General features: G+C 41.2%; 1 protein-coding gene across 1 annotated transcript in view; it reads left to right on the top strand.

The window, feature by feature from the left end:
- dph1 (diphthamide biosynthesis 1) overlaps positions 1-14576 on the top strand; it is a gene marked incomplete at its 5' end in the record, with an annotated part of 58968 nt that extends 44392 nt beyond the window's left edge. Inside the window, 4 exons of the mRNA XM_079224849.1 lie at positions 2301-2401; positions 7575-7653; positions 13379-13513; positions 13890-14576. Coding sequence (XP_079080975.1) covers positions 2301-2401; positions 7575-7653; positions 13379-13513; positions 13890-13970 — 396 coding nt within the window. The 3' untranslated portion in view covers positions 13971-14576. The remainder of the gene's footprint in view (positions 1-2300; positions 2402-7574; positions 7654-13378; positions 13514-13889) is intronic.
- Positions 14577-23117: the final 8541 nt, after the last annotated feature.

Raw genomic sequence — 23117 nt, 5'->3', positions numbered from 1 at the left:
TATCTCTGATAAGAGCACCGTTGTAGAAATGTCTCATGATACTCCCAAGGACAGTGAATATCAGCAACTCTCATACCTTTATCTTACCAAAAGAACCCTTATGGGATTTCTTCACTTGGTTTGGCTGACTTCTGCATCCCTGAATAACACCTTAGTCAAAGTAGCAAAGCCTAAAACATCAAGGCAGAGACAGCAAAGTGAAGAATTCCTTGAAGTGGCTAAACAGTTTTATTTTTTGATATGCTATATAAGTCCTGGTGTTCGTGCTTGTACCCAAGGTGCCCGATCCAGCTCAATATGAGGAAGCAAAGTGGGCCCACGATCCACCAGGATGGTGTTGGGAGTCTGGTGGTTTGCAAAATGTAAGGCAAGGCTGAGTGCCTTGGTGTGCTGGACCCTCACTGTTAATGTTGTATCATAGTTCAGCTCACCTCTACACATATCATCATTTCTGGAGCCAACCTCCTGGCTGGCTCTCAGAGTTGCATAAATGGTAATGCTATGTTCACACTACGAGCGACAATACCAGCAAAACGCCCAAGTTGGCCAAGTGTTGCTCATGCACTTGTTGACGTAGTGAAGTCGTTAAAGAGCACCCGGAACTGGCTTACGGCATTTTTTAGATGGTCCAGTACAGGGGGAAAAAACCTAAAACCTGTGATTGGTCGTCACTTCACTGTGTGTCACGCTTCAGTTTGAAGCTGGTAATCCATCAAAGCTAGATCTAAGATATTCTCTTACTAATGATTAAATAGAGTGACAACAAATGGTTTATTGAAAATGTGTATGCAAAAGAAGCAAACAGAAGTATAGCATGTCATCAACACAAACGGAGGTTATGATGATAAATCTTTGACTTTTCTCTTTCAAAAAATAAAAATGCTTTTGCCTAGATTTTTTTTGTGGTTAGTTTTCTGTTCAGTTCCAGATTCATATAGGCTATTTATTTTGATATACTTTGAGTTTGATTTAAACGTCTTGCACATTTGCTGATAATGTAGTTATGTTACCTCCAGTATGCATTTGACTGGTTTACTGCTGAGTGTGAAGTGATTACGAGTCTGAGGGTATGATACTCAGCCTGAACACACAGGATTCCTCTCTTTAGGTTGGGAATGAAATTGCTGTAGGAAGTGAAGGATTTCAAGTGTCACAGGGTTTTGTTTATTTGTGAACGTGAGATGTTGTATGATCTTGACTGGTGGATTTGCTCAGTGTTACTAGTAATGTGGGCTTTGGGAAGAGAGAGTCTGAAGCGGTGCCTAATCTAAAGTTCTGACCTCCTCCCCTCTTCTGCAGTTTTGAGCTCCGGGTAGAAACTGAGAGATACAAGCGTCCAAACTGAGTTTCCTTCATTGACCCTGTTTACACTAAGTTTTAAAATGCGTCTTGGAAGATCGGAAGTGTCCAGCGCTAAATACAAGTGTGATCTGATCACTCAAACCGATAGGTCTGGGATGTATTTGACCACATATGTTGTAGTTTAAACGCTAATGCAGTAAAATATGTCATCAAAGCCACGGCTCTCCTTGTGTTTCTCCATTTTTGCCTCTCCTTTAACTATCTCATTAAACTAAAAGTAAAGTAAGTAAAGGAAATTAGTAGGTACATTTCTAATTCTACATAAAGCTTAGAGTTTACATTTCTAAACATGAAATCCGTGTCAAATGTTGGGTCTTCAGTAGACTATTAAGACACAGTATCATGAATGTTGCATACTTGTGCACTTTACATTTCAGATTTTATAAAGCGTACTTTTTGACATTATCTGTCTTATCTGTACATTACCAGTTTTTAACAAAAATGACTCGCCTAAAAATAGGTATAACATTATAGCTAAAAATATCAGTCAATACATTTTTTACATTATTTGTCAAGGTATTATATTATTGGGTTTTATTATATTTTAGACCAGATTAAGTGCAAATGTTATTACATTTTCAGGTGTTATTACATTTCAGGATATTATTATATTATTGGTGCTACATGGGTTACACATCCCACCTGGCGTGAGAATGCAGGAATAGCTGAAGGACAAGGCCGAGGAGACAAATCTGTCTGCTTCATTGCAATGGATGGATATATAAGGCTTCAGACCCTGAGAGCTCGATGAAATAATGAGATTATTAACAGTAAAGCAGAAACTTCTGGACAACCCCAGATTGCATAATAGATTGCACTGTCTGTGTGGGAGGGAGTCATGGGTTTTGTGATCTGTAACGTCTCATTTGATTCTGTTAACGTGTGGATTGCAAACCTTTTCCATTTGTCCATTTTGTTTGACTTCTTTCTCCTCCTAGCACCTGGAGTCGAGGCTCCAGTCATTGGGCAAGTCATTCACTCGAGTGCTACTGTCTGAGATTTTCCCAGGCAAGCTGGATTTGATGCAGGATGTAGATGCGTGAGTATTAAGATGCACCTATACATAAACTAACACACACCCAAATTAGGACGCCTCCTTTTCAGTGAATCGGAACTTCTTGGCCTTGGCAGATGGATTATCATCAATGGCCCATATTCTCCGAGCCTTGCAGAAGCCAGTGATTTTGGTCTGTTCTCCCTGACAACACCTCCCGAGCTTTTGAGCCACGCTGCAATGCATGAACCATTGGAGGCTAATATTTTTGGTTGCCATGTTATTTTTGTTTGTGCAAAGACTTAAAGAGCCTCATTTGGTAACACCTGCCATGATTTCCTGCAACCTTAACGTTTTGATTACTTTCATTGTCTTCCACACATCACTAAAACACTTCTTCCTTTGCTCATTAATTTCTTCATTTGTACATTCTTAATCACTGCTGTGCCTCTTTGTTAAAAAAAATGGCTAATTTGTCTTTCACATCATGGATACTGACGGGACTATTATGTTCAACAGCAAGTACTCACCTAAAAGTTGCAATCAGCAACCTTTGAAATGTATTCTGTAAGCATCATTGCACACAACGTGCGATTCAGCATAACTTTCAAGTGAACACATTAACAAGCAGCAGAAACACAGAAGTCTAGAGTCAATACCCTCATAAACAAAATTGTCATTCATGTCTTGGTGAGATTCCATAGTTTTGTCTTCGTAGCTAAAACAAATAGCTGAGCATAATGCACAATTTCTTCAACTTAGACACAAGGGCATAGAAAGGGAAATGTTGTTCCTGAATAGTCTATTAAAGTGCTTACTTTTGTAAAAAGAAAAATTAAACCTTTTTTATGTTTTTAATCTTACCATAATTAAAAAAAAAAAGAATTGCATTCCCGCAAACCATTGGAAACCATGAATGATTTCTTATTTACTCACACACTGAGACTACATGATTACATTATTAATGCACTTGCTGATCTTGTCATTAATACATGATAACCAAAATGGCTGGTTCTGAACTAAGCCCTTTCACTTAACACTGTTATTAAGCCCAGAAACAAGTATTACAGTCTTAACAAAAAATGCACTCTGAGTTTCCTGAAAGAAATATCAAGTGCTCAGGCTTCAAGGTGCAGCTTCTCCAATGTATCAGACTTCCAACCAGAGTTGAAGATGTACAAGGGGTTAGTGAGACATTGATGTGAAACAACTCCAATCTCACACACATACTCCTCACACTCCCTCGGATTGGCCTCTCACTGTGGAGTAATGAGAAGTGTGATGTGTGAGGGAGGAGTGGGTGAGAGAAGGACAGAAGGTCTGAGAGAGATCGAGAGGGAGTTAGAGAGAGAGAGAGAGATACAGAGGTAGTTGAGGGGGCTATGTTTGGAAAGCGTAAGTAATGTTTTTCTTTGTTTTTTGGCTCTCCTCTTTATACTGACGTATGAGTGGAACTCTGAAATTATGTAAGTCAGACACGATTCACCCGACCAAAACAAACTATTACCGACAAAAGCTTTTCAACAAGGTCTGTTTCAGTCGCATTTATGGCATTGATGTCAAGAAAACTAAAGTGTTAAGATACTAAATGAAGCCCATGTAATGTGTGTATTGTAAAATCTGAGAAATACACAATATACTTTTGTACTCAGTGGCCAGTTTAGAAGTTACAAAGAGCTAATTCACTTTTTAAATCCTTTTAATAGCCCTTTAATAGATCATGTATAATGTATATGATCTATTAAAGGGCAGTGTAAACCATTCAAATGTAATAACACCACACACCAGAGGCTCCAAAATGACCATTAATTTGAATTAACACCAACAGTTTCAACAAACACTGAATATTATAAGCTTCAAGAACGCATTTACTATGGTGCTGTTATTGTCGACTGTATCAGTTTTTAGCGAGGCATACCCAATAAACAAGAAACTATATTCATCAGAATGCAGCAATAATTTTTTCTTTGTGCTTTTAAAAACTAGGGCATGGTTTTGTTTGAAAATGTTCAAGAATAGTGACTAACACTACTCTAGTTTCCATACCGTTCATAAAACAATATTTTTTTCAATATCTCAAAGAATTGTCTTTACAATTTACCAAAATCAACTAGTGAATTAAGAGACTATGGTTTGTGTGTAGTTACGTATGCATGTTTCCACGTCGTAATTTCTACTATATTTAAATTTGTTTTAAGTTAATACTTTTATTGTGGTTGTTGTTTTGGGGATATTTTTTGTCTGATTTAATCTTTATACCAAACAAAAAGTAATATATATTTAAATCAGAAACTCTCATCAAAGAATAATAAGAAAAATATAATCTGAACAACCACATTTTGGGCGACAGCAAAAAAACGTAGGTAATTTCAATTTCCAGTGTGTGCTGTCATTTATTTATCATAATAATGCCTTTGTCAATGTTTAATTGTTTTCCCCTCACAGCTCTGAATAATCTGTAAATACTCAGGCATCTTTCCTGAGGCTGCAAAAATATTACAAACCACCAGGTGTGTGAGGCTGTTATGAAGCATCTGTGTTGAAGGAGGAATAGGAGGAGAGAAAGCGGGCGAATGAGAGTTAGACAGTCGGGGGGCATTAGTGCTCAGCACAAGCCGGCAAAGCATACAGTACAGAGCCCGCCCCCAGGCTTTCTCTGTCATTAGACTCATATAAACAGAGGGACTCCATTAGCATATGCTCTTAAGTGTGTAATTAGGCTGTCCCCAAGCAAGCTTTAAACTATTGTACAGATATCCGTACACCCACACACTTATCTCAACTAGACTTCAAATGCCACCCTGTGCATTGGAGTCTTTTATCTTTCTGTTTGAATTGTATTTTTTGACTCCACTGAAATTAAATTGTTCTCATTCAATTAGGTTTGCAATTTAAAGGTGAGCATTTTACATTTCCCCGCAGTGCTTAAAGGTCGGCCGTACGCGCTTTTCCCGGGTCAAGACTGTTGTAATTGAACCGAAGCCATGCAGGTGGAGGTCTGGCGAACAATATCGGGGTGTAATGGGCCACAGCAGGTAATGCAGCTAGGCCAGGCCTGGAGCTCACATTGCATAGCAGAGATAAATGTCATGCATACCTTTTTATATATCACAGAGTAATCTGCGCCAGTCCTGCATCCTGTTCTTCTAACTCCTTGTATGTCTCGAAGGGTTCTTCTTTCTATTTAAGTAAACACTTCCTGCAGGTACTGAAGAGACAAGGTTTCTGTCAAAGTCTAATTCATACATTCCTCATTTCGGTAAATCTTTGCTTGGTAATAAGTTGTGAAACAGGGCTCAACTGCCAGAAAAGAGAGCCCACATTTTTGCTTTGTCTCTCCACTTCTTTGTATTTTCTTTCCTCCAGCTCTCTTTGTTCCACTGCACTCCATGATGTGGAGTCTCAACTGTGCTGACTAGATTAAAGGCCAGAGAAGGGCTGGAAATACAATTTGAGCCACATTCTGGGGGGCAATACCTGCCATGGCGCCATGCATTTTACTGAACTGCACTATTCACTCAGTCTTTGTGCTAATATTAGAAAAGTCCCTTCTGGGTCTATGTGCCAATCAGCTATCTGCTCTCTTTCATGCTTTCTACCTTACTTTCCAATGCCAGCCCCAAGGATTTACGAGAGAAGTCTTGGTTTGCTTTATTAATCACTCTTCCTCTTTTAACCTCTCTCCATGTTCTTTTCAGCTCATTCTACACACTATACACAGATGCATACAGCAGAAGTGCATATATACATTGACACACATTCAAGTGTGCACACAAATGCAAACTGTCAGACTCCCCCCTTTATAATTGGTTCATTTTTCCTGTGAGTTTTGATGCATGTGCTGTGTTTGGCTCTGGTTATGAATGGCAGCCGATGGGCTTAAAGGTCATAGCTCAGATTCCACATCGCCATCTCTACTCAGCAAACCCACTGTAGGTCTGAGGAGATTGGTGCGAATAGCTCTGACTCAGCTGGCTCTCAAATCATGAATGGTTGAATAAGAATTCATGCTTTCCGGGGGGGGGGATTCCATATGAGAGTCAACGGTGCAATCAATTCTGCAGTAGAGAAATTGTGTGAAAGTTGGAAGATGAATACTAGACAGATGGGGATTTTTGACGCATTAGCGTACACAAGGCAAAGGCAAGGCAAAGAAGAAAAAAAATCCTTTAAAGTGTTTTCCATCTATACTGCTGTACTCGCCTATACTGCTTTCTCAAATTAATGTATTCCTTTTGACATTTACCTACATCTAACGTTATCTACAGGGCTCCTAAATGCACTGCAACTCGATTCACATTTGTCAATATCTCTGATGGAGCTCCGTCATTAGGATTAGGGACCAGGGAGGGTCCGCTCCCTGAGTGAAGATGGAGCCGTGGATAGCATTGATCCGTGAAAGCTAACCCCCGTAGCCCCGGCCGCTTCTCTCCGTCTCCATTTTCCCATTGTTGTTTTTTTCCCTCCAGCTGTTTACATCAACGCCCTTCTCATCCCTCTCTCATGCATTTTCTAGAGTAAACACTTTTCTCCCTGACAATCTTCCTCCTCTCTTTTGCCTCTGTTCTCTTCGTGCGTGTGCCTTCTCAATCCCCCTCCCTCCGTTTTCATCTTCTTTGCTCTTTCTCCCTATCGCTCTATATCTGTGTCCTTCTCTCTCCTTTTCTCACCCCCCTCCCCATCTCTTTCATATACAACACCCCCCTCTCACCCTGTCTGCCAGCTATGTAGGCTACCTCCGTGGAGACCGGGCTGGTGCGGCGTTTTTCATTCACACTCACCTAACCTTTCCCTCTTTTCTTTCAGTGCATTTTTTCTCTTTTCACCTCCGTGCACTTCTTTTCCTGTTTTACTGTTTATGCCTCCTGCAATCAGCCCCCTTCCCACCACCACCAACCACACAACTTCTTCCCTCTCTCTGCAGCCTCCCTCTTTCACTGGCTGGCTATGCATTCAGACTGTGTAGCGTGGCTGTCTTTAGAGCTTTTGCAAATCAGGACAGATCTCTCCAACAGATGCTGGAGATCAGGTGGAGGGAGGCTCCCTGCACAACCTATTGCATCACGTATCCACATGCAGCGTGCAGTCACAGATGTGCCCTGCCTGTCGAGCAGGATCTCGGTCTCGCCCTCTCTGACTGCTTGTTTTGCACACACACATTTGCACTCTCTCCCAGATGTACATTTGAGCACAACTCTGTTCTATCCCCTCCCTACAGGTGGGTCCAGATCGCTTGTCCGCGCCTTTCTATCGATTGGGGCACAGCCTTCTCGAAGCCCTTGCTGTCGCCATATGAGGTAAACCTGCACCGTATAGTCTCACAGCAAAATCACAGCTGTCACTCACTTATCAGTGGAGGCTCATGGATTGCACACACACACGGAAACACACAGACCTTCCTGCCAGAACACAGACCCCCTTGCCAGATGTCCTGCTGACGCCTTCATCAAAGCACATGAGATAAAGGAACTACTACAGTGTTATGGGGAAGTGTTTGCAAGGGTTGTGCATTTGTACAGGATTCATCAAGGCCTGCTTGTGCTGGGGATGAGGAATCGTGCCTACTCCTCCCTCTTTCTTTCTCTCCCTCTATCCCTGCTATAAAACACAACAGCACTCAAACACGTGCACAGAAAACTGCATCAGCAGAAGACTAGCCCCCCCTTCTGGCCACAGGACCATACAGCCCCCTCCCCTCCTGCAGCTGTCTTGTTTTCCTAAAGAGAGAGAGATAGATTGGACAGCAACCCATAAAGATCCATTTCAAAACAAGTGTTTGTTTGTGTGCCGCTGCAGCTGGGGTAGACACTGTGTGATGTGCTGGCAGTTATGTGCCATTATGTGACTTGACTGGTTAGCGTTTGATGTCAACTATTAATTCATTCAATGATTCTCCTCAAAGATATGCTACTGATTTAAAACCTGGTGAAATGTCTCTGAGGGGAATTGCTGTCTTGGATATTGGAGTGTGATTTCAAATGGCCGCTGTTTCCCTCCGACTGCACATCCGTGTGCACCGCTTGTGCTGCTCATACATTTCAGAATGAGGCCATTAAGAATAATGATAGCGTTCACCTAAGGAGAAAAGGTGATGATCATTTTGTTTTGTTTCTGACTGAGGTCTATCCTGGTTCATGTGAAGTCTGAAATCACCCCACTGTAATGAGGAAAAGCAGCAATCTGTTTTCTGAAGCCTTTTTTGTTCAAGCTCACTTTGCTCTCCCCGCTTGCTATTTGGGAACAATGTCTGTGCATTTAAATAATTTGAGCCCGCACTTGTGTCTATATGTGTGCTTGTGTATGGTTGTGATGAGTCTTAATTCACCCACATATCATACCTCTGAATGTTATATGTCTCAGTGCACTGTGCTTTTCACTACGGCATTTACCATGAAGATGAGGAGGAACGAGATGGGAGGGCGGAGTGAGCAAGCAGAAGGATGGGGGTGGGGGGGCAGCAGCATTTATTTTCAGTGCGTCTCATGTTATATTTATAGTCAATAAGACACACTTGGCTCTCCTGTCAGAGCAGGGATTAGCAAGAAGCTAGTTCCAAAGAGAGAGGGAGTTGGTGTGAGAGGGGAGAGAGGACGAGAGCAGGGGGTAGAAGCTAAAGAAATGAGAGCCGGGTGCAATGGGGGCAGAGAAAAAATTAAGAAAACTCTACCAGAAGGATGTTTGCGGATATGAAATGAAGATCTATCCCAGCATGCAGATTGTTAGTTTAATTAGGAGGAAATGCTAGGTTCTACCTCAATGACGCATGCATACAGTAAACAACTGATATACAGTATGCTACATTTAGCCTTTTATATAAACATCTAGACATGGAATGAAGCAGAAAAAGCAAGTTATATACATGTAGCACCTTTCACAGACACCGGTCACAAAGTGCTTCACAGTCAAAGGGGGAAAACAATAAAAACAAAGATGAAAACATACAGTAAGAAGTTAAAACATAAAAAATAGTACCTAAAAGCCTGTCTGAACAAATGTTTTTTTCCGCTGCTTCTAGATAGATGGATAGATAGATAGATAGATAGATAGATACTTTATTAATCCCCAAGGGGAAATTTGTTGTCATCAGTAGCGCCTTACAACTTGAAGATACAAACACACAAGATAAAAGATCAAATATATAAAGAAGCAACAGGGATGAAAGATATATACAAAATTAAAGTAATATATATATATATATATATATATATATATATATATATATATATATATATATATATATATATATATATATATATATATATATATATATATATATTTAAATAAAATAGAAGGGAGGGAAGGGAGACAGAACAGTTCCCTGTGGGGCTCCAACATCACTGATCACCGTCCCAGACAGCACACGGCCCGTTCTGACAAACTGTGGTCTGCCTGTGAGGTAGTCAGTGATCCAGGAGATGGTGGACGAGTCTACCCCCACCACCCGCAGCTTCTCACCCAGTAGCAGTAGTTGGATGGTGTTAAATGCACTGGAGAAGTCAAAGAAAGTGACTCTCACAGAGACACCGGTTCCATCCAGGTGCGACTGAGCTCGTTGCAGCAGGTAGATGACGGCGTCGTCCACACCCACATGAGGCTGGTAAGCAAATTGCAGAGGGTCCAGCGACAATTTCACCTGCGGTCAGAGGTGGGCCAAGACCATACTGCACCATGCCGCACCTTACTCGCATGGGAGGTGAGGGCAACCGGTCGGTAGTCATTGAGGCCAGATGGAGATGACTTCTTTGGGATAGGGACTAGGCACAACGTCTTCCACAGCACCGGGACCTCCTCCTGCCTCAGGCTCAGGTTGTAGGGGTGCTGCAGGACACCAGACAGCTGGGTGGTGCAGGTCTTTAGGACCCTGGGGCTGATGCCATCAGGTCCTTCAGCTTTGCGTTGGTGTAGTTTCACCAGCTGTCTTCTCACATGGTCAGTCGTCACAGAGAGAGGGGGGAGGGTGGAAGAGTCCATTGTTGTTGTTGAGTTGCTCAGTGGGAGAGCCATTGGATGTTGAGGGCTCAGTGATTATGCGGCTCAACAGACATACAGATATAAGGCAGGTAAACAGTAGTCCAAATGTGATGAGATAAAGCATGTATTAGCATTAACATTTATTTGTCCTTAGTTTGGCTATGTTTCTTCGTCAAAAGAAACATGATACAGTGTTTCCCCTAGGTTTGCAGTTTAAGAGGGGCGGGGGACACGGACCGACGGACAGACATACTACATAATGGTACCTCACAGTACTACAAAGTAATACCTCACAGTAATAGAATAAAGAACATTGCAATCAAAGGTAAACCAGATCGCTCCATCAGACAAAAAAAAAGTGCTATCACTGTGTTAGAAAAATGAAAATAAAGTTAAGCAAAAAATAACTAAGATTGAGTTACTAGTAAATATCTTATTGTGGAAAACAATTAGCTTTTTTTTTGCCAAACAGAATGAGTGCAGATGTGTGAGCATCGCGTTGTCAGTATTAGCGGCTGCAGTGAGCTGCTTTCCTCTAAACATCTTTTACAAACGGGGTTGTAGACTCTATACGGCTCAATGTTGAGCTTCGATCTGTATTCTGATGAGAGACGCAACAGCAGAAAAAACAACCTCACAGAGATCTCATAAATTGGCTTTTGGCAAAATTCCAAGAATCGGCGGGTCGCGCATGTGCAAGCGTAACCTGTTAACGGCATACGGTAAACATTTTAAATCTCTTGCGCCAGAGCAGAGAAGTAGACGCGACCATTTAGAGACAGAAATGACAAGCTGTCGTGTAGATACGATCAATAAAATACGGCCGTTTAGTTTGTTTAATAAGAGAACAAGGTGTAGTTCTATAGGAAAGAGAACCTTAAATGACTTATGTTATCTGGCGCTCTAGAAAGAGGCTCTAGAGGTTTTTTTTGGAGTAGTCATGAAACACATGAAGATTACACAGACTAGTCCAAGAAGATGAGGATAAAGTGCCAAGATTCTGCTTGATCGCTGAGTTAAGGTTATCTGGAGCAGTAATCAGGACTTTAGTTGTAGCTGCATTTAACTGCGGATAAACTTCAGAAATGATATGAGGCTCATCAGGTTTTAATGAAAATATGTATGTATATGGAAAATAGAATGGGTCCCATGATCGATCCCTGGGAAACACCACATGGAAAAGCAGCCGTGTCCAGCACAAATCAAGCACAAATTCCAATACCCAAGATTTAGCCTGTGGATTACAATGTGGTGGTCAACAGTATCAAATGTGGTGCTACGGTACAATCAAACCAAACTTAACAAACTACATCAGGGGTGTCCAAACTACGTCCCGCAGGCCATCTTGTATTGGCCCGCAGCAGATTCTAAAAATATAATGGAGAGAAAGTCAGGCAAATGGCAGCTAGCCTACGAGCTCAACAATCGTATTTTTGCCGTCCGAACAAAACAAGAAAATGCCACACGAGCAGCTACGAGGTCGCTCGGCTCACAGCGCGACACGGGAAGCCTTCTCAGAGGAGACTTCATAACACAGAGCCTCACTAAAGTCGCAGGAGTAATGTGCCCGGAAAATATGCCCGAATTTAACAACGTGAGCAAGTCCAGAAACACGAAGACTTGTCAGCTAACTTAAAGCATCAGGTGTCAGATAAAGCTGGTGCTCGTGCTTTTGCGTGTGATGAGAGCACAGACGCCACTCAGCTGTTAATTATTTTGCAGGGAGTTAACGACGATAACTCTGAGGTCGCTGCTCAGCGACCTCAACTCCGCACTGCAATGGATTTATTCCCTGAGGTCAGAAATTGACCATTTTTTGAAAGAGAAGGACCGACCTCTTCATGAGCTGAGTGACCCTCTATGGTTAGCAGATCTGGCATTTCTAGGTGATCTTACTCATCATCTCACACTGAACAAGAGCCTGCAAGGCAAAGAGCAGGTACCACAACTTTGTGCACACATGAAGGCATTCTGTGTCAAACACCTTGTGCATTTCCAGTATTTAAACAAGTTGATTTTCAACAACCCTTTCTAAAAAAATGATAAAAGAAAGGGGGATTAGAAATAGCTTTTTAGTTCTCTGGAGGTAAGGGGTCAAAGTTTGGTAGACCCATGTGATAACATGGAACCATAGCAAGAATAACCTCCATTAGCTTAATTTTTGGTACTTGCTTGGAGAAAGTAAAATAATATCTATAGCTCCACAGCCGTTGCAATTATCCTTTGGTTCTTGTTCACATGCATGTATAAAAATGTGTTAAGCATGTTTAGGGAAGTGTTGTGTTCCTGTTTCTATTTGAAGTTACAGCCGGTACCCTACCTTTCGGTAGTAGTTTCACTGTTGGTACACACCATACCAAAAACAACGGTGATGAGTTACGTCCCACTAGAATAGAGATTTCATCACTTTCAAGCTGCGTTTTCTCGTTTCCTTTGAACTAAATTCTCTAGTGTGTCACATGACTTGTTTTCTCATCACATTTCCATACATCATTGAAATTTTGCCGAATTGTGTGAAGCTCAAGTTAGGTCTTGGCATCGAACTAGCTTCAAAGATGTATGAGGAGTTGGATGAATTAATAAATGAACAATCAAACGATTTGTTCTTTCATTCAGCACGCTTGTTTATTCATCTGTTCAGACATTCGGCTGCTCCTTCTTTCATTCGGAATCAATATTCACAGGCACTTGTCTTCCATATGGAGCAGTCTGCACTTATGTCACTGCACTGTCATGCCTGTGCTGTTGCTCTCCTCTAACAGCTGTTGTGTCATGCAGTGCAGCTGCATAGGGATAACATGACAATCCTGCCTCTTATCCAAGCTTAATATGATGACACCTGTCTTGTCTTTTGCGACTTCTCATCCCTGTGTGGTTTCCTGCAGCTGCTTTGCCCAAATACTGCAAATACAGTTCTAGATCACAAGTGGAAGAAAAAAAACTTCAGAATCGTGTATGGCCACTCAAGTGGGCTGGTATTGCACTTTTAGATTGTCAAGCTTCTTTTTTGTTTTTTCCTTATTTGTGACTATCCGTCTCACTATCTCTCAGGCAGCAGTAGCTCTACAGGAGGTTAGCTGGAAGGAAGTCTACCCCATGGACTTCTACTCCAATCAGAGCCTGGGGCCGTGGGCGCCCAACCACCCTGACAACCAACCTGTGCGGGCCACGCGCAGACCGACTCGGGTAAGCAAGGGGTGGGAGATAAAAGAATGAATGGCAGAAGAAATAGATGAGAGAGGGGAGGGAGAAGAAAAGCTGGTAAAGAGTGAAATTACTTTCACCAATATGTCACCACACTGACACCCAGTGGCACAATGACAGCAAAACATGTATCTGGGTTTCTTCCTCAAAGGGCGTGGTTGTGACCTTGACCTTGATTTGCATCACGACTGTTCTCATTTATTCAATAAATGAATAAAAGACAGTTAGATATGCAGTTAATTGCTGCAGTCTGAATACACCCTGCAGATGCCATATTGCCTCATATTACCACTAATCTGTCTGAGGTAGGTACTGTCACTATTCCAAGTGTTAATACGATCCCTTTGCCTGCCTGCAGAAACAAGACTCGGAGCCAGCTCTTCCTACCAAGCAGTGTGCGCAGAACCAGTGCGCCCCCTGTGGCTGTCAAGGGGAATGATGCATCGTGTCATCCAGCTCAGTCTTTGACTCGCTTCCTGCCTGCCAGTACTTCTGCCTCTGCTAATGGCTGGAGGGAGGTCGGGCCAGAAGAGGAGAGTGGGTATTTGTCCAGACAGTCTATCAGTGAGCTAAAGCCAGAGCAGCCACTCATGGATTACCAGCCATAAATAATCCCTCATTTTACAGAACAGCAGATCAAACCAAATAAATTTTGCTGATTCACATGTTCTGCTTGTGTTCAGAACTCAAAATACAAGCAACTGAGAGAATGTTCATGTGAGTCACATTTCCATGCAGGAGCTGCTCTCTGCTGTGTGCTATGACAGAAACTCTTCCTGCACAGAAACGTGCGGGTATTTCTGTAATGCACACGCAGCTTTTGTGATGGAGAGAACACGTGAGGTGACCTTGAGTATGGTAAAAGGATATTAAAGTGTTAATGTGGGTGGATCTAGTCAAACAGAGTCCACTTATCCTTGGATAAAGTACTGTATGTCTCATGGCTTTCCTCAAGAGTATTCTACTAAGATGCAAATATATCCTTGTTTCTCCGTTTTGCTTTTCTAGTCAAACTCTGAAATAATAAATCCAAAACTGAACCGTGCTTCTTGTGAGTGTTTTTGATGAAGTCAGTGCCTTGCTGAAGGGATGGGTTTGTTTTTAAGCCCTCTGTTTTAACAGTATTATTTGCTCTATGAGTGCAGTGCTACTGTAGTCACGACTACTCTCCATCCTCATTATTTATTGATGGAGGAATCTGTCAATAAATAAATAGTTAAAACCCTCTATTGCTGTTTGGCTGCCACAGCAGAAACTGCTTGACAGCAGATCCCGAGAACTTGCAAATTCTCCTCACATTGCAGCTCATTGTCTCTCAGGTGGGGGTGATCTTCTGTGAGTTTTGTTATTTGCCTACAACTACTAGGCTTCTCTAGTCAGACCCTCCTTCTACTTTCCACCATCGTATCTCCTTGGCAACAGAGGCCATTATGATGCAGCCCGTCCTGCCAGATGTCTTTCTCATGATGTGTCTCACGTGTCCCACTAGTGGCTGGTATTTTGAAGAGATCAGTACTTGCTACAGTACAGTGTGTGAAACGGCCAAGAATAAATTATTGGGCAGCAGAGCTCTCTCGCAGCTGATGTTTGATTTATTTTTTGCCGCATTCTATCAGGGGGAAAGAAGGGAGAAGTTTAATGCATCCTCTCTTCCCCACATCTATATGTGTGTTTTTTCATCTGGAAACCAAAGGATTTGTTTTGCTTTAGATATTAATTGCTTGCTGATTTGCACACTGGATGTGTTTAAAAACAAAATGTCTGAGCTGGCAAGACATACATTTTGTGTGATAGGTGTAGAATTTACACCATTTTAGGGATTTAAATATTGTAATTGAAGTCAAATATGGCCATAACATTGCTAACAATATTAGTCAAGACACTTGAGTGTTTCCATACCACTGTAGAAGGTTTTAGTATGTCTGTAATGTGTGACATTAAAACATTTAAAAAAGCATCTTTTTTTACATCATTCATAATCATTTGTAAAGTAATGATGACCAGATTTAATATATTCCGTTTTTGTTTGTGTAAATATGTTTAATTCCTCCTCTCTCTCATTCTTATTACTTTTCCATAGATCCATGTTGACAAATTTCAATATAATCAATAAATGTTTACACTCACACATTTTTACTGTATATTATGTTAGCCACGGCTGTAAGTTTGACTTCACCGATAGTTATGACATCGTACGTGGTGTATTACTGCATTGAATTTTGATTTTACAGTAAAATACCCATTAGATTATCACAGCATATGTTGTTGTAGATTTATATTATAATAATCCCAAAATACTTCACAAACTTCAAACAGAAATGTTGTGTGTAATAGTCCCCCTGCATTGATATCACAATACAAATCTAAGTAGAGTAAAGTAATGATTGTGTCATTTATTGTGAAATATTACAGTTTTAATTCAGGAAATAATGTACAATGTATGGCCTAATGCCAGTGAGACATGGCTCCATACATAAACGTCTTGTTGGTTTGTTTATTTGTTGTTACATTGCTGATGCAGTATGTGGCCCAGCCATATCTACGTATCAACATGCTGCAGTGTTTATGTGGAAAAATAATAACCCTGCATGTGGAAAATGGAGAAAACACAAAATGGTGAAGTTGCACCAATTCACCCTAAACTCAATAAAAGTGAATTTCTGAGCAGTTGGGGCTCTATTTCAAAGCACATTGTGTTTTCTTGACTGAGGCTCTGATCCACGGATCCGTTTGAACTCTACCAGTCGCTGACAGACGGCTTTGTGAGGAACGTAAACCCCAATCAGTCTTGTCTCGTCTGAGATTCCTTACCAGCTATGCAGACAGCTGAGTGACCCCTAGGTGGCACTGTTTGCATACCTTATTTGCAGCCCTATAAGGCATTCAAGTCGAACACTTCTTCACTGTGGAAAGGCTATGCTGGGCATGGCAGCATAAGAGTGAGTGTGCTTGGCAAGGGGCAAGAACCCAGTGTACCTCTCTAACTGGTGTATGCAATTATCTCCAGATGTGGTCGGAATTTGATTCCACGCTCTTTCATCCTCCTTGGCGTCCCATCTCTTCCCTTCTCCCAGGCTGCACCCTGCCTGCTCTGAATGTGTTGGCCATCACACTTCTTCTGGCATCAGCACCCACTTTCTTGTCCAGAGGGCACAGCTCGCCACCGAGAATTTGTGACATGTTTATTAAGACTCTGCAGAGGTCGCGTGTTGGAGCCCGTACTTTACACAGCAGGTGCTCAGGTGCTCTGCTCACAGTGACACCGATATACCCTGACTGCACGGTCAGCTGGTTGCCATTGGTGCTCCAGCGCTTGTTTGCGTAGCAACAGGAAGCTGTGATATGACTCAAAAGCCATCAGCTAATGCACCCTCGACAACCACGCATCATCAAACATCCAGAGATGTTAATTGAAATAATATATTTCAGTAAATATGAACTGTTTGCCTGGGTCAATGTTTTTCTTATGGCTTTGTCTGCTATCTGTGAACCGGTAAAACACTGTATGTAAGCACCCAAGATTTTTTGTTGTTGTTTCATTTACCTAACCAGGGAAAGGCTGAGTCACAGCAGTCTGTTCCTTCCAGAATGTCAAGCAACTTTACATTTACCCACTCGCTAAGTAAATGCATTATCCTAAACCTTTTTATCATAGTCTAGCGTTTAATTGCTTCACGTGTGTTTCTCATTATTATTAGACTTTTCTGACAAAACAGGAAATCTGGCATGAGTGGAAAATAAACAGAAGTTGTTTAAGTACTCATGGTACTACAAAATATAATATACAGAGAGAAGGAGTTCTTTTTTTTTTACCATCAGTGTTGCTTTGAGGCAGAGTGTGACTTCAGAGGGCCACACGTGACCGAGGCTGTGCTAGGAAAGGAGTGGCAGTAGAGGGCATGTATATAAGATCACCAACAGAGTGATTAGAAATCTGTATTTCAGTGCCTGCTTTTATTTTTTTCTGTATTTCTCTGCTTTTCCTTCAGCAATTCCCCTGGATTACATTAGAATTGAACAGAAATGACAACAAAAGATGACATCTTTGGTTTAACTTGCCTGTATATACTTCTGTCGAGACACTAGGTGGGTGAGAAACTGCTTCGAGAAATGTATGAAGGAAAAATAAATCAATACTTGGTTGCAGGGGAATATGCTGTTTGAAAGGTTTCTTTGAGTGGGCTTTGACGATAATAATGGACGTCTCATGTGACAGTGCATGTGTAATTTAAATTTCAGAGGAAGGTGTACAAAATGTGTCTGCATGATCTGGATATTTCAGTAAACATTTCTCTGAAGAGGCTTGTCCTTGCTTTTACACATTGTTTACAGCATGTGTCACTCAAAAAGTAGCTTGTTCTTGAGTAAACTGGATTTGCTGAGCCTTCATATTGTGTCCCGTTTTTTACTACAAAGCATCAGGCGTGAAACAGAAGAGGAAATGAGACATTTATACATAAAAAGCTAAACGAAGGCAACAGGTCCCTTGAAGAGTTAATTAGACCAAAAGGAGAACAGTTAACTTAATCAAAACAGCCTGTTGTGTTCATGTTAAAACTAGTCTAATTGCAAGTGTTTCTTTGATTTAGTTAAGTAATCCTATCCTCACGGTGGAGATTAGCAGCTATGTGTTTAACAACCCCTTGATCTGCATCCCTGTGGAAATGCGAACAATAAAGTAAGTGTGTGTGTGTGTGTGTGTGTGTGTGTGTGTGTGTGTGTGTGTGTGTGTGTGTGTGTGTGTGTGTGTGTGTGTGTGTGTGTGTGTGTGTGTGTGTGTGTGCGTGCGTGCGTGTGCGTGCGATGCCTGGGCGGCCAAACAGCAATGTGAAGGAAGGTTGCTAGAAGGTTGAATAAGAGTCTTCAGTGGGAGAAAATAAATAAGTGGTGTAAAGAGATGACTAATTCTGCGTGGGAGGTCAGCCTGTCCCTGATCATCCAGCCAAGAGCCACCCCAGCACAGGGCTGTGACAAAGTCACCTTCTTCCTCAACCCACTCTGTCCTGCTGTGGATTGTCTGCGTTTTCCTGTCATGTGTTTCTATAGTAATAATGTAGTCCCTTCGTACTCAGTCTAGTGGGAAGGAGCCACAGATTTTCCTTTGTTGCGTTACTTGAAGGTTGTTGTGTCTTCTAACAGTACTGTGAGGTATTAATCTTTAAAGACATTTGTCAGTCTGGAAACCATTTTTTTTTTCTTTTCAAATCTTGGGATTCTTTGACGAATCAATTGATTGAAAGGTCCAGTATGTATTATTTTGCTGTTGCATTACACAAAATACCCAGTCAGTTTGCTGTATTTCTGCTTAATTCTAGTGAGATGACAAACTTTTCAAACAGCAGAGGCCGCCACGCCCTGTGTACTTAGTCTCATAGTCTCTTCACCCTTTAGGCAGATTATTCCACTGCCAAATACAGCACCCCTACGGTCTATTCCCTAAATGTTATCCAAACCCAAGTCAACATCCGCTCGTAACCTTCCTTTTGTGTTGGGGTCGGTACCGACCCGTTTTAGGTTTTAAATTGCATAAAAGAACCACATCAATTTGTTTATTGCATCAAGGCTTTTTGAATTTGTCAGGAACCTCTATTTCAACAAAATAAAACAAAAACATTTTCTTTCACTTAATTATAAAATGCTCTGGTTGAAATTATGACCTTTGTGTTGTTAGGGTCGGTTTCGACCCAGTTATAAAAATAAGAGTAACTGAGCGATTGTTATATAAAACTGTAAATCATAGCTTGCCCCAGACTGCTGTATTTCAATGTATTGAACACCACAAGTAATATACAATTGAGATATATGAAAAAATACATGAAATAATTAAAATGTCACAGATGTGTGCAAATGTGCCCCAATGCAAATTTTGGAGACTTCCTTGTACTAAACCCTCTCTAACTTTGTTCTGCTTCACTTTATCAAAGTCAACCTTTGCAGAGAGAATGTTCACATATTGTGCTATGATTTGGGTTAGAGTTGGACCTTACAGCTGCATCATTTAAAATGAAATTATCATCCTGAAAGTGCTTTTTTTCTAGGCAGACCTGAAACCTTTTCATTTTTGCTGTGTCATCTTCATTTATTCTTAACCAGTAACATATATACAGATATTTACACATCTGAACAAAATCTCACATGTGTACCTTTTATTATAACACCCACCTTATTCAAATAGCCCTAGTGGTTGCAGAGATACACCCTTTTTAGTTTGGATATGCAATTTTCGAGGAAAGGGCCTAAAAATAGGTTGTTTTTTTACTGTACGGACATTATTGAACATCCTGAAAGCTACTTGAGAACAACAAACTACATCATGCTCATTTAACAGCATCATATGATCAGTTCCTGAATATGCATCCTTTCTAAATGATTAGATTTAAATAGCGTTGATGTAGTCTAATGGGGCAACAGCCTCTGACTCATTGTTAAAAAGCTGGAATAACTATGCAGCTGTTGGAACTTATGTCACTTTACCTGTTCAGTATTAGTGTGGCTGTGTTGGCTAACAATACGCCATATGTATGTGAATATTAATGTAAATGTGCTTCGAACAAAATTATTCATTCAATTATCTATAGTGTGTCATTTACTAGTGATGTACAAATCTGTTAGAAAGCATTAGGATATAATTGGTTAATCAAATATAATAATACATATTAAGGAATTCATTTATAGTCATTATGACGTCATCATGAGCTCATTGTTTAATAAAGACATTAGAAGTTCTTAAAAGTGTTACTAAATGTTAAAGTGATAGTGCTGCAACATGTTTAATAAACAGTAGGAAACCACTTTTATGACTCGATATTGTATTGTCCCTGTACTGAATGTGATAGTTAATGTTAGTCTTGCCTTCTCTTCATTCTCAGGTAGAAGAACCTCACAAAGTCAGGACTTTGGGATTCACTCTCTCTTATCCTGATGAGTTTGAATACTCAACATCAACCGCATACAAGGGAATCCCTAATGTTACTGGATAAGGTCGGTTTGTGGAAATGCTCTGACATAAAAGTTATGTACCTCTGAGAGCAACACGTTTAAACACTGAGGTAGGAAATGTGTTTAAGTGTGTTCCTCTTCAGCTTAAGATCTCTTCATCTTTAATGGTTATTGTTACATGAAATCCTTGGGCTGAAAATAGTTATACCCTTGAGTGTTACAACAGTGAACTTTGCTAAGATACATTTCTAGAATACCTTATCATGTCATTCACCTACTATCTTTATATCGTCAATTAGCATGTACTCCATCTATTATTGTGTTGCCGAGGACGGCTGAAAAGGTAAGACTCAATCATTCAAACTTTACCAAGTAAATCGTGGAAACTATTATTTTCACCAGTCTTGGTCTCTGAACAGTGAGTTTATGTGCTGCTGAAAAAGAGTTCAGCATGTAGTCTTACAGTGCAGAGTAATGGACACTCATCCGGAGGATGGCAACTTCAACCTCAGGATGAGGTTTGATATGTTTCTGATGATCAATAAAATCAATTCTTAAACCAGCACATCCATATTGGCCAGGCTGCTGAAGTGTCTGCCAAACGCACTGCTGTGTTGCTGACACTCAACTTTCACTTCATTGTTGAAATGCAGTTAAAATCCGTCTTACTTACACAAATACAAAGTCTCATTATGTTAATGATTAATCAATTTATTGATAAGAAATCAGACATTACATGTGTGTATACCTGAAAGGGTTCAATTAGTTCAGGAATCATTCAAACCGACAACTTTCGTAGGATACCTTTTGATAAGGAGTGAAAAACAGCATTAAGAGCAGTTTCAGGAGGTTCCCAGAACTCTTTTCCTTGCAGCAGTGGATTAGTTTCCATTAGGTAAGTAGCCTTTCCCTGACACTGCTGCACCGGTAAAACCTCAAAACCCAAGACTTTCATCTACCTGTCAAGGAGTCTTCCCCTCCAGGGTGTGGGTATACTGTAACATTCCTTCTCAAATATACAGCAGCCATGTGAAGCCTTTTTTGTAACCATATTGAGATATGTTGTCCCTATTTCTATTTTCTACCTGCTTAAATTATGGTCTGGTTCATAGAGGTCAGTTACTTGTATATAGATAGATAGATGTGCATTATGTACCTGTATCACTGGGATTCAGGTGGTTTGTTGATCAATTGAACTACATATATGATACACTCCACATCAAATGCTGTAAAATATGTTCTCAATACAATTATTTGTGTGATTCAAACAGTACTATGTTTGGGTCACTTCCCTCTCTTGCTGATTCTTCTGTGTCTCGTGTGTATTTTTCACCGCTCTGGCATAGATGTGTGTTTTGCCCCCTAGCGACCATGGCTGTAGACTGTTACCAGTGGTGTTGTTGCTACAGTAACAATCTAATGCCACGGTCACCATGGAGACAGCGGGAGAAATATGATTGGCTGTGGTAACCGCTGACGTCCTCTGTGGTTTGATGCTGTCGGTGATGCAGCCTTCGGTAGTGCTGGGCTCCGAGAGGAAACTTCATACAGTGCAGCAGCGTCTTCCCACTCGCCTCAACTCTCACAGTCACAGAGGTGGATCTCAGCACACAGAGCAGAGGTTTGCCAGACGTCAGTAGCCATGACTGTAGACTGTTACTGTACTTTGGGTGAGTTTTTAGCAGTAAGCAGTCTAGAGCCAAGGTATTGATGCACTGACTGATAGAACAGAGCAGCAGCATGAAATTAAATCAGATGAAGAAAGCATACAAGCTGGGAGCGACATACAGAGGGGAAGGTGGGGCGTGCAGAGCGAGAGAGACACCGTTATGCTGCCCTTCGTTATACAATGAAATGTCAGCCATGATTGCAATTCATAAAGAAATAAAGGTGAAATTAGCTCTTTAAGAGCTCTTTATAATCACCTGGCATATCTCTAAGGTGCACTACACATCCATCAGCCAAATCAGATTATACACCATGACACAGAGCTCTCAGTGGCTCACATCAGAGCCTTTCCTGTCAGAGGCCCGAGGCTACGTGTGGCCAGCCGGATGGTTACATGGCCCACTTGTTATGTTTGTAGTATTGATTTCCATGCCAATTATCTATGAGTCAGCCACAGGATATGGACGGACGGCAGCACAGGGTGGATTGGTGGCTTATGCAAGCTCAGCTGAGTAACTCTAGGACTGACGTCAGCATGCCGGAAATTCGAGGGCTCACAAGCACTCATCTGATGTGTATATGCTGGCTGTTTAGGCAGTTTAAGGCTAAAGTGTGGACTGTGGGGATTTGTGTGTTTTCATGTGAACAACTTTTTTCCTGAAAAAATCTAGATCAGCGAGGAAGAAAGGGAAAGGAGCACTGTGAGTGGGCAAGTGCAAAAGTTGCCACACAAGTGTCACCAGAGGTTACTTACTGTTTAGTACAAACATTAACAGTTATCAAAGTCTAGCTCTTTACAAATCCGATATTTGTTATTCTAATGAATCGAAAGTAGACCAATTTGCTGGACTCTGTCGCTCTCCGTGGTCCTGAAGATCTTCTGCTGACGGACAAACAGTGCTGCTGCGTGAGCCGTAAATGTCTCTAGAGATGCGCCTCTCTATTTGTAAGAGGCATCATGCACATGCTCAGTAGAGGC

The sequence above is a fragment of the Taurulus bubalis genome (genome assembly GCF_910589615.1).
Source record: "Taurulus bubalis genome assembly, chromosome: 10".
Lineage (NCBI taxonomy): Eukaryota > Metazoa > Chordata > Actinopteri > Perciformes > Cottidae > Taurulus > Taurulus bubalis.
Note: the sequence above shows the minus strand (reverse complement) of the source record. Positions and strands in the feature narration are given on the sequence as shown.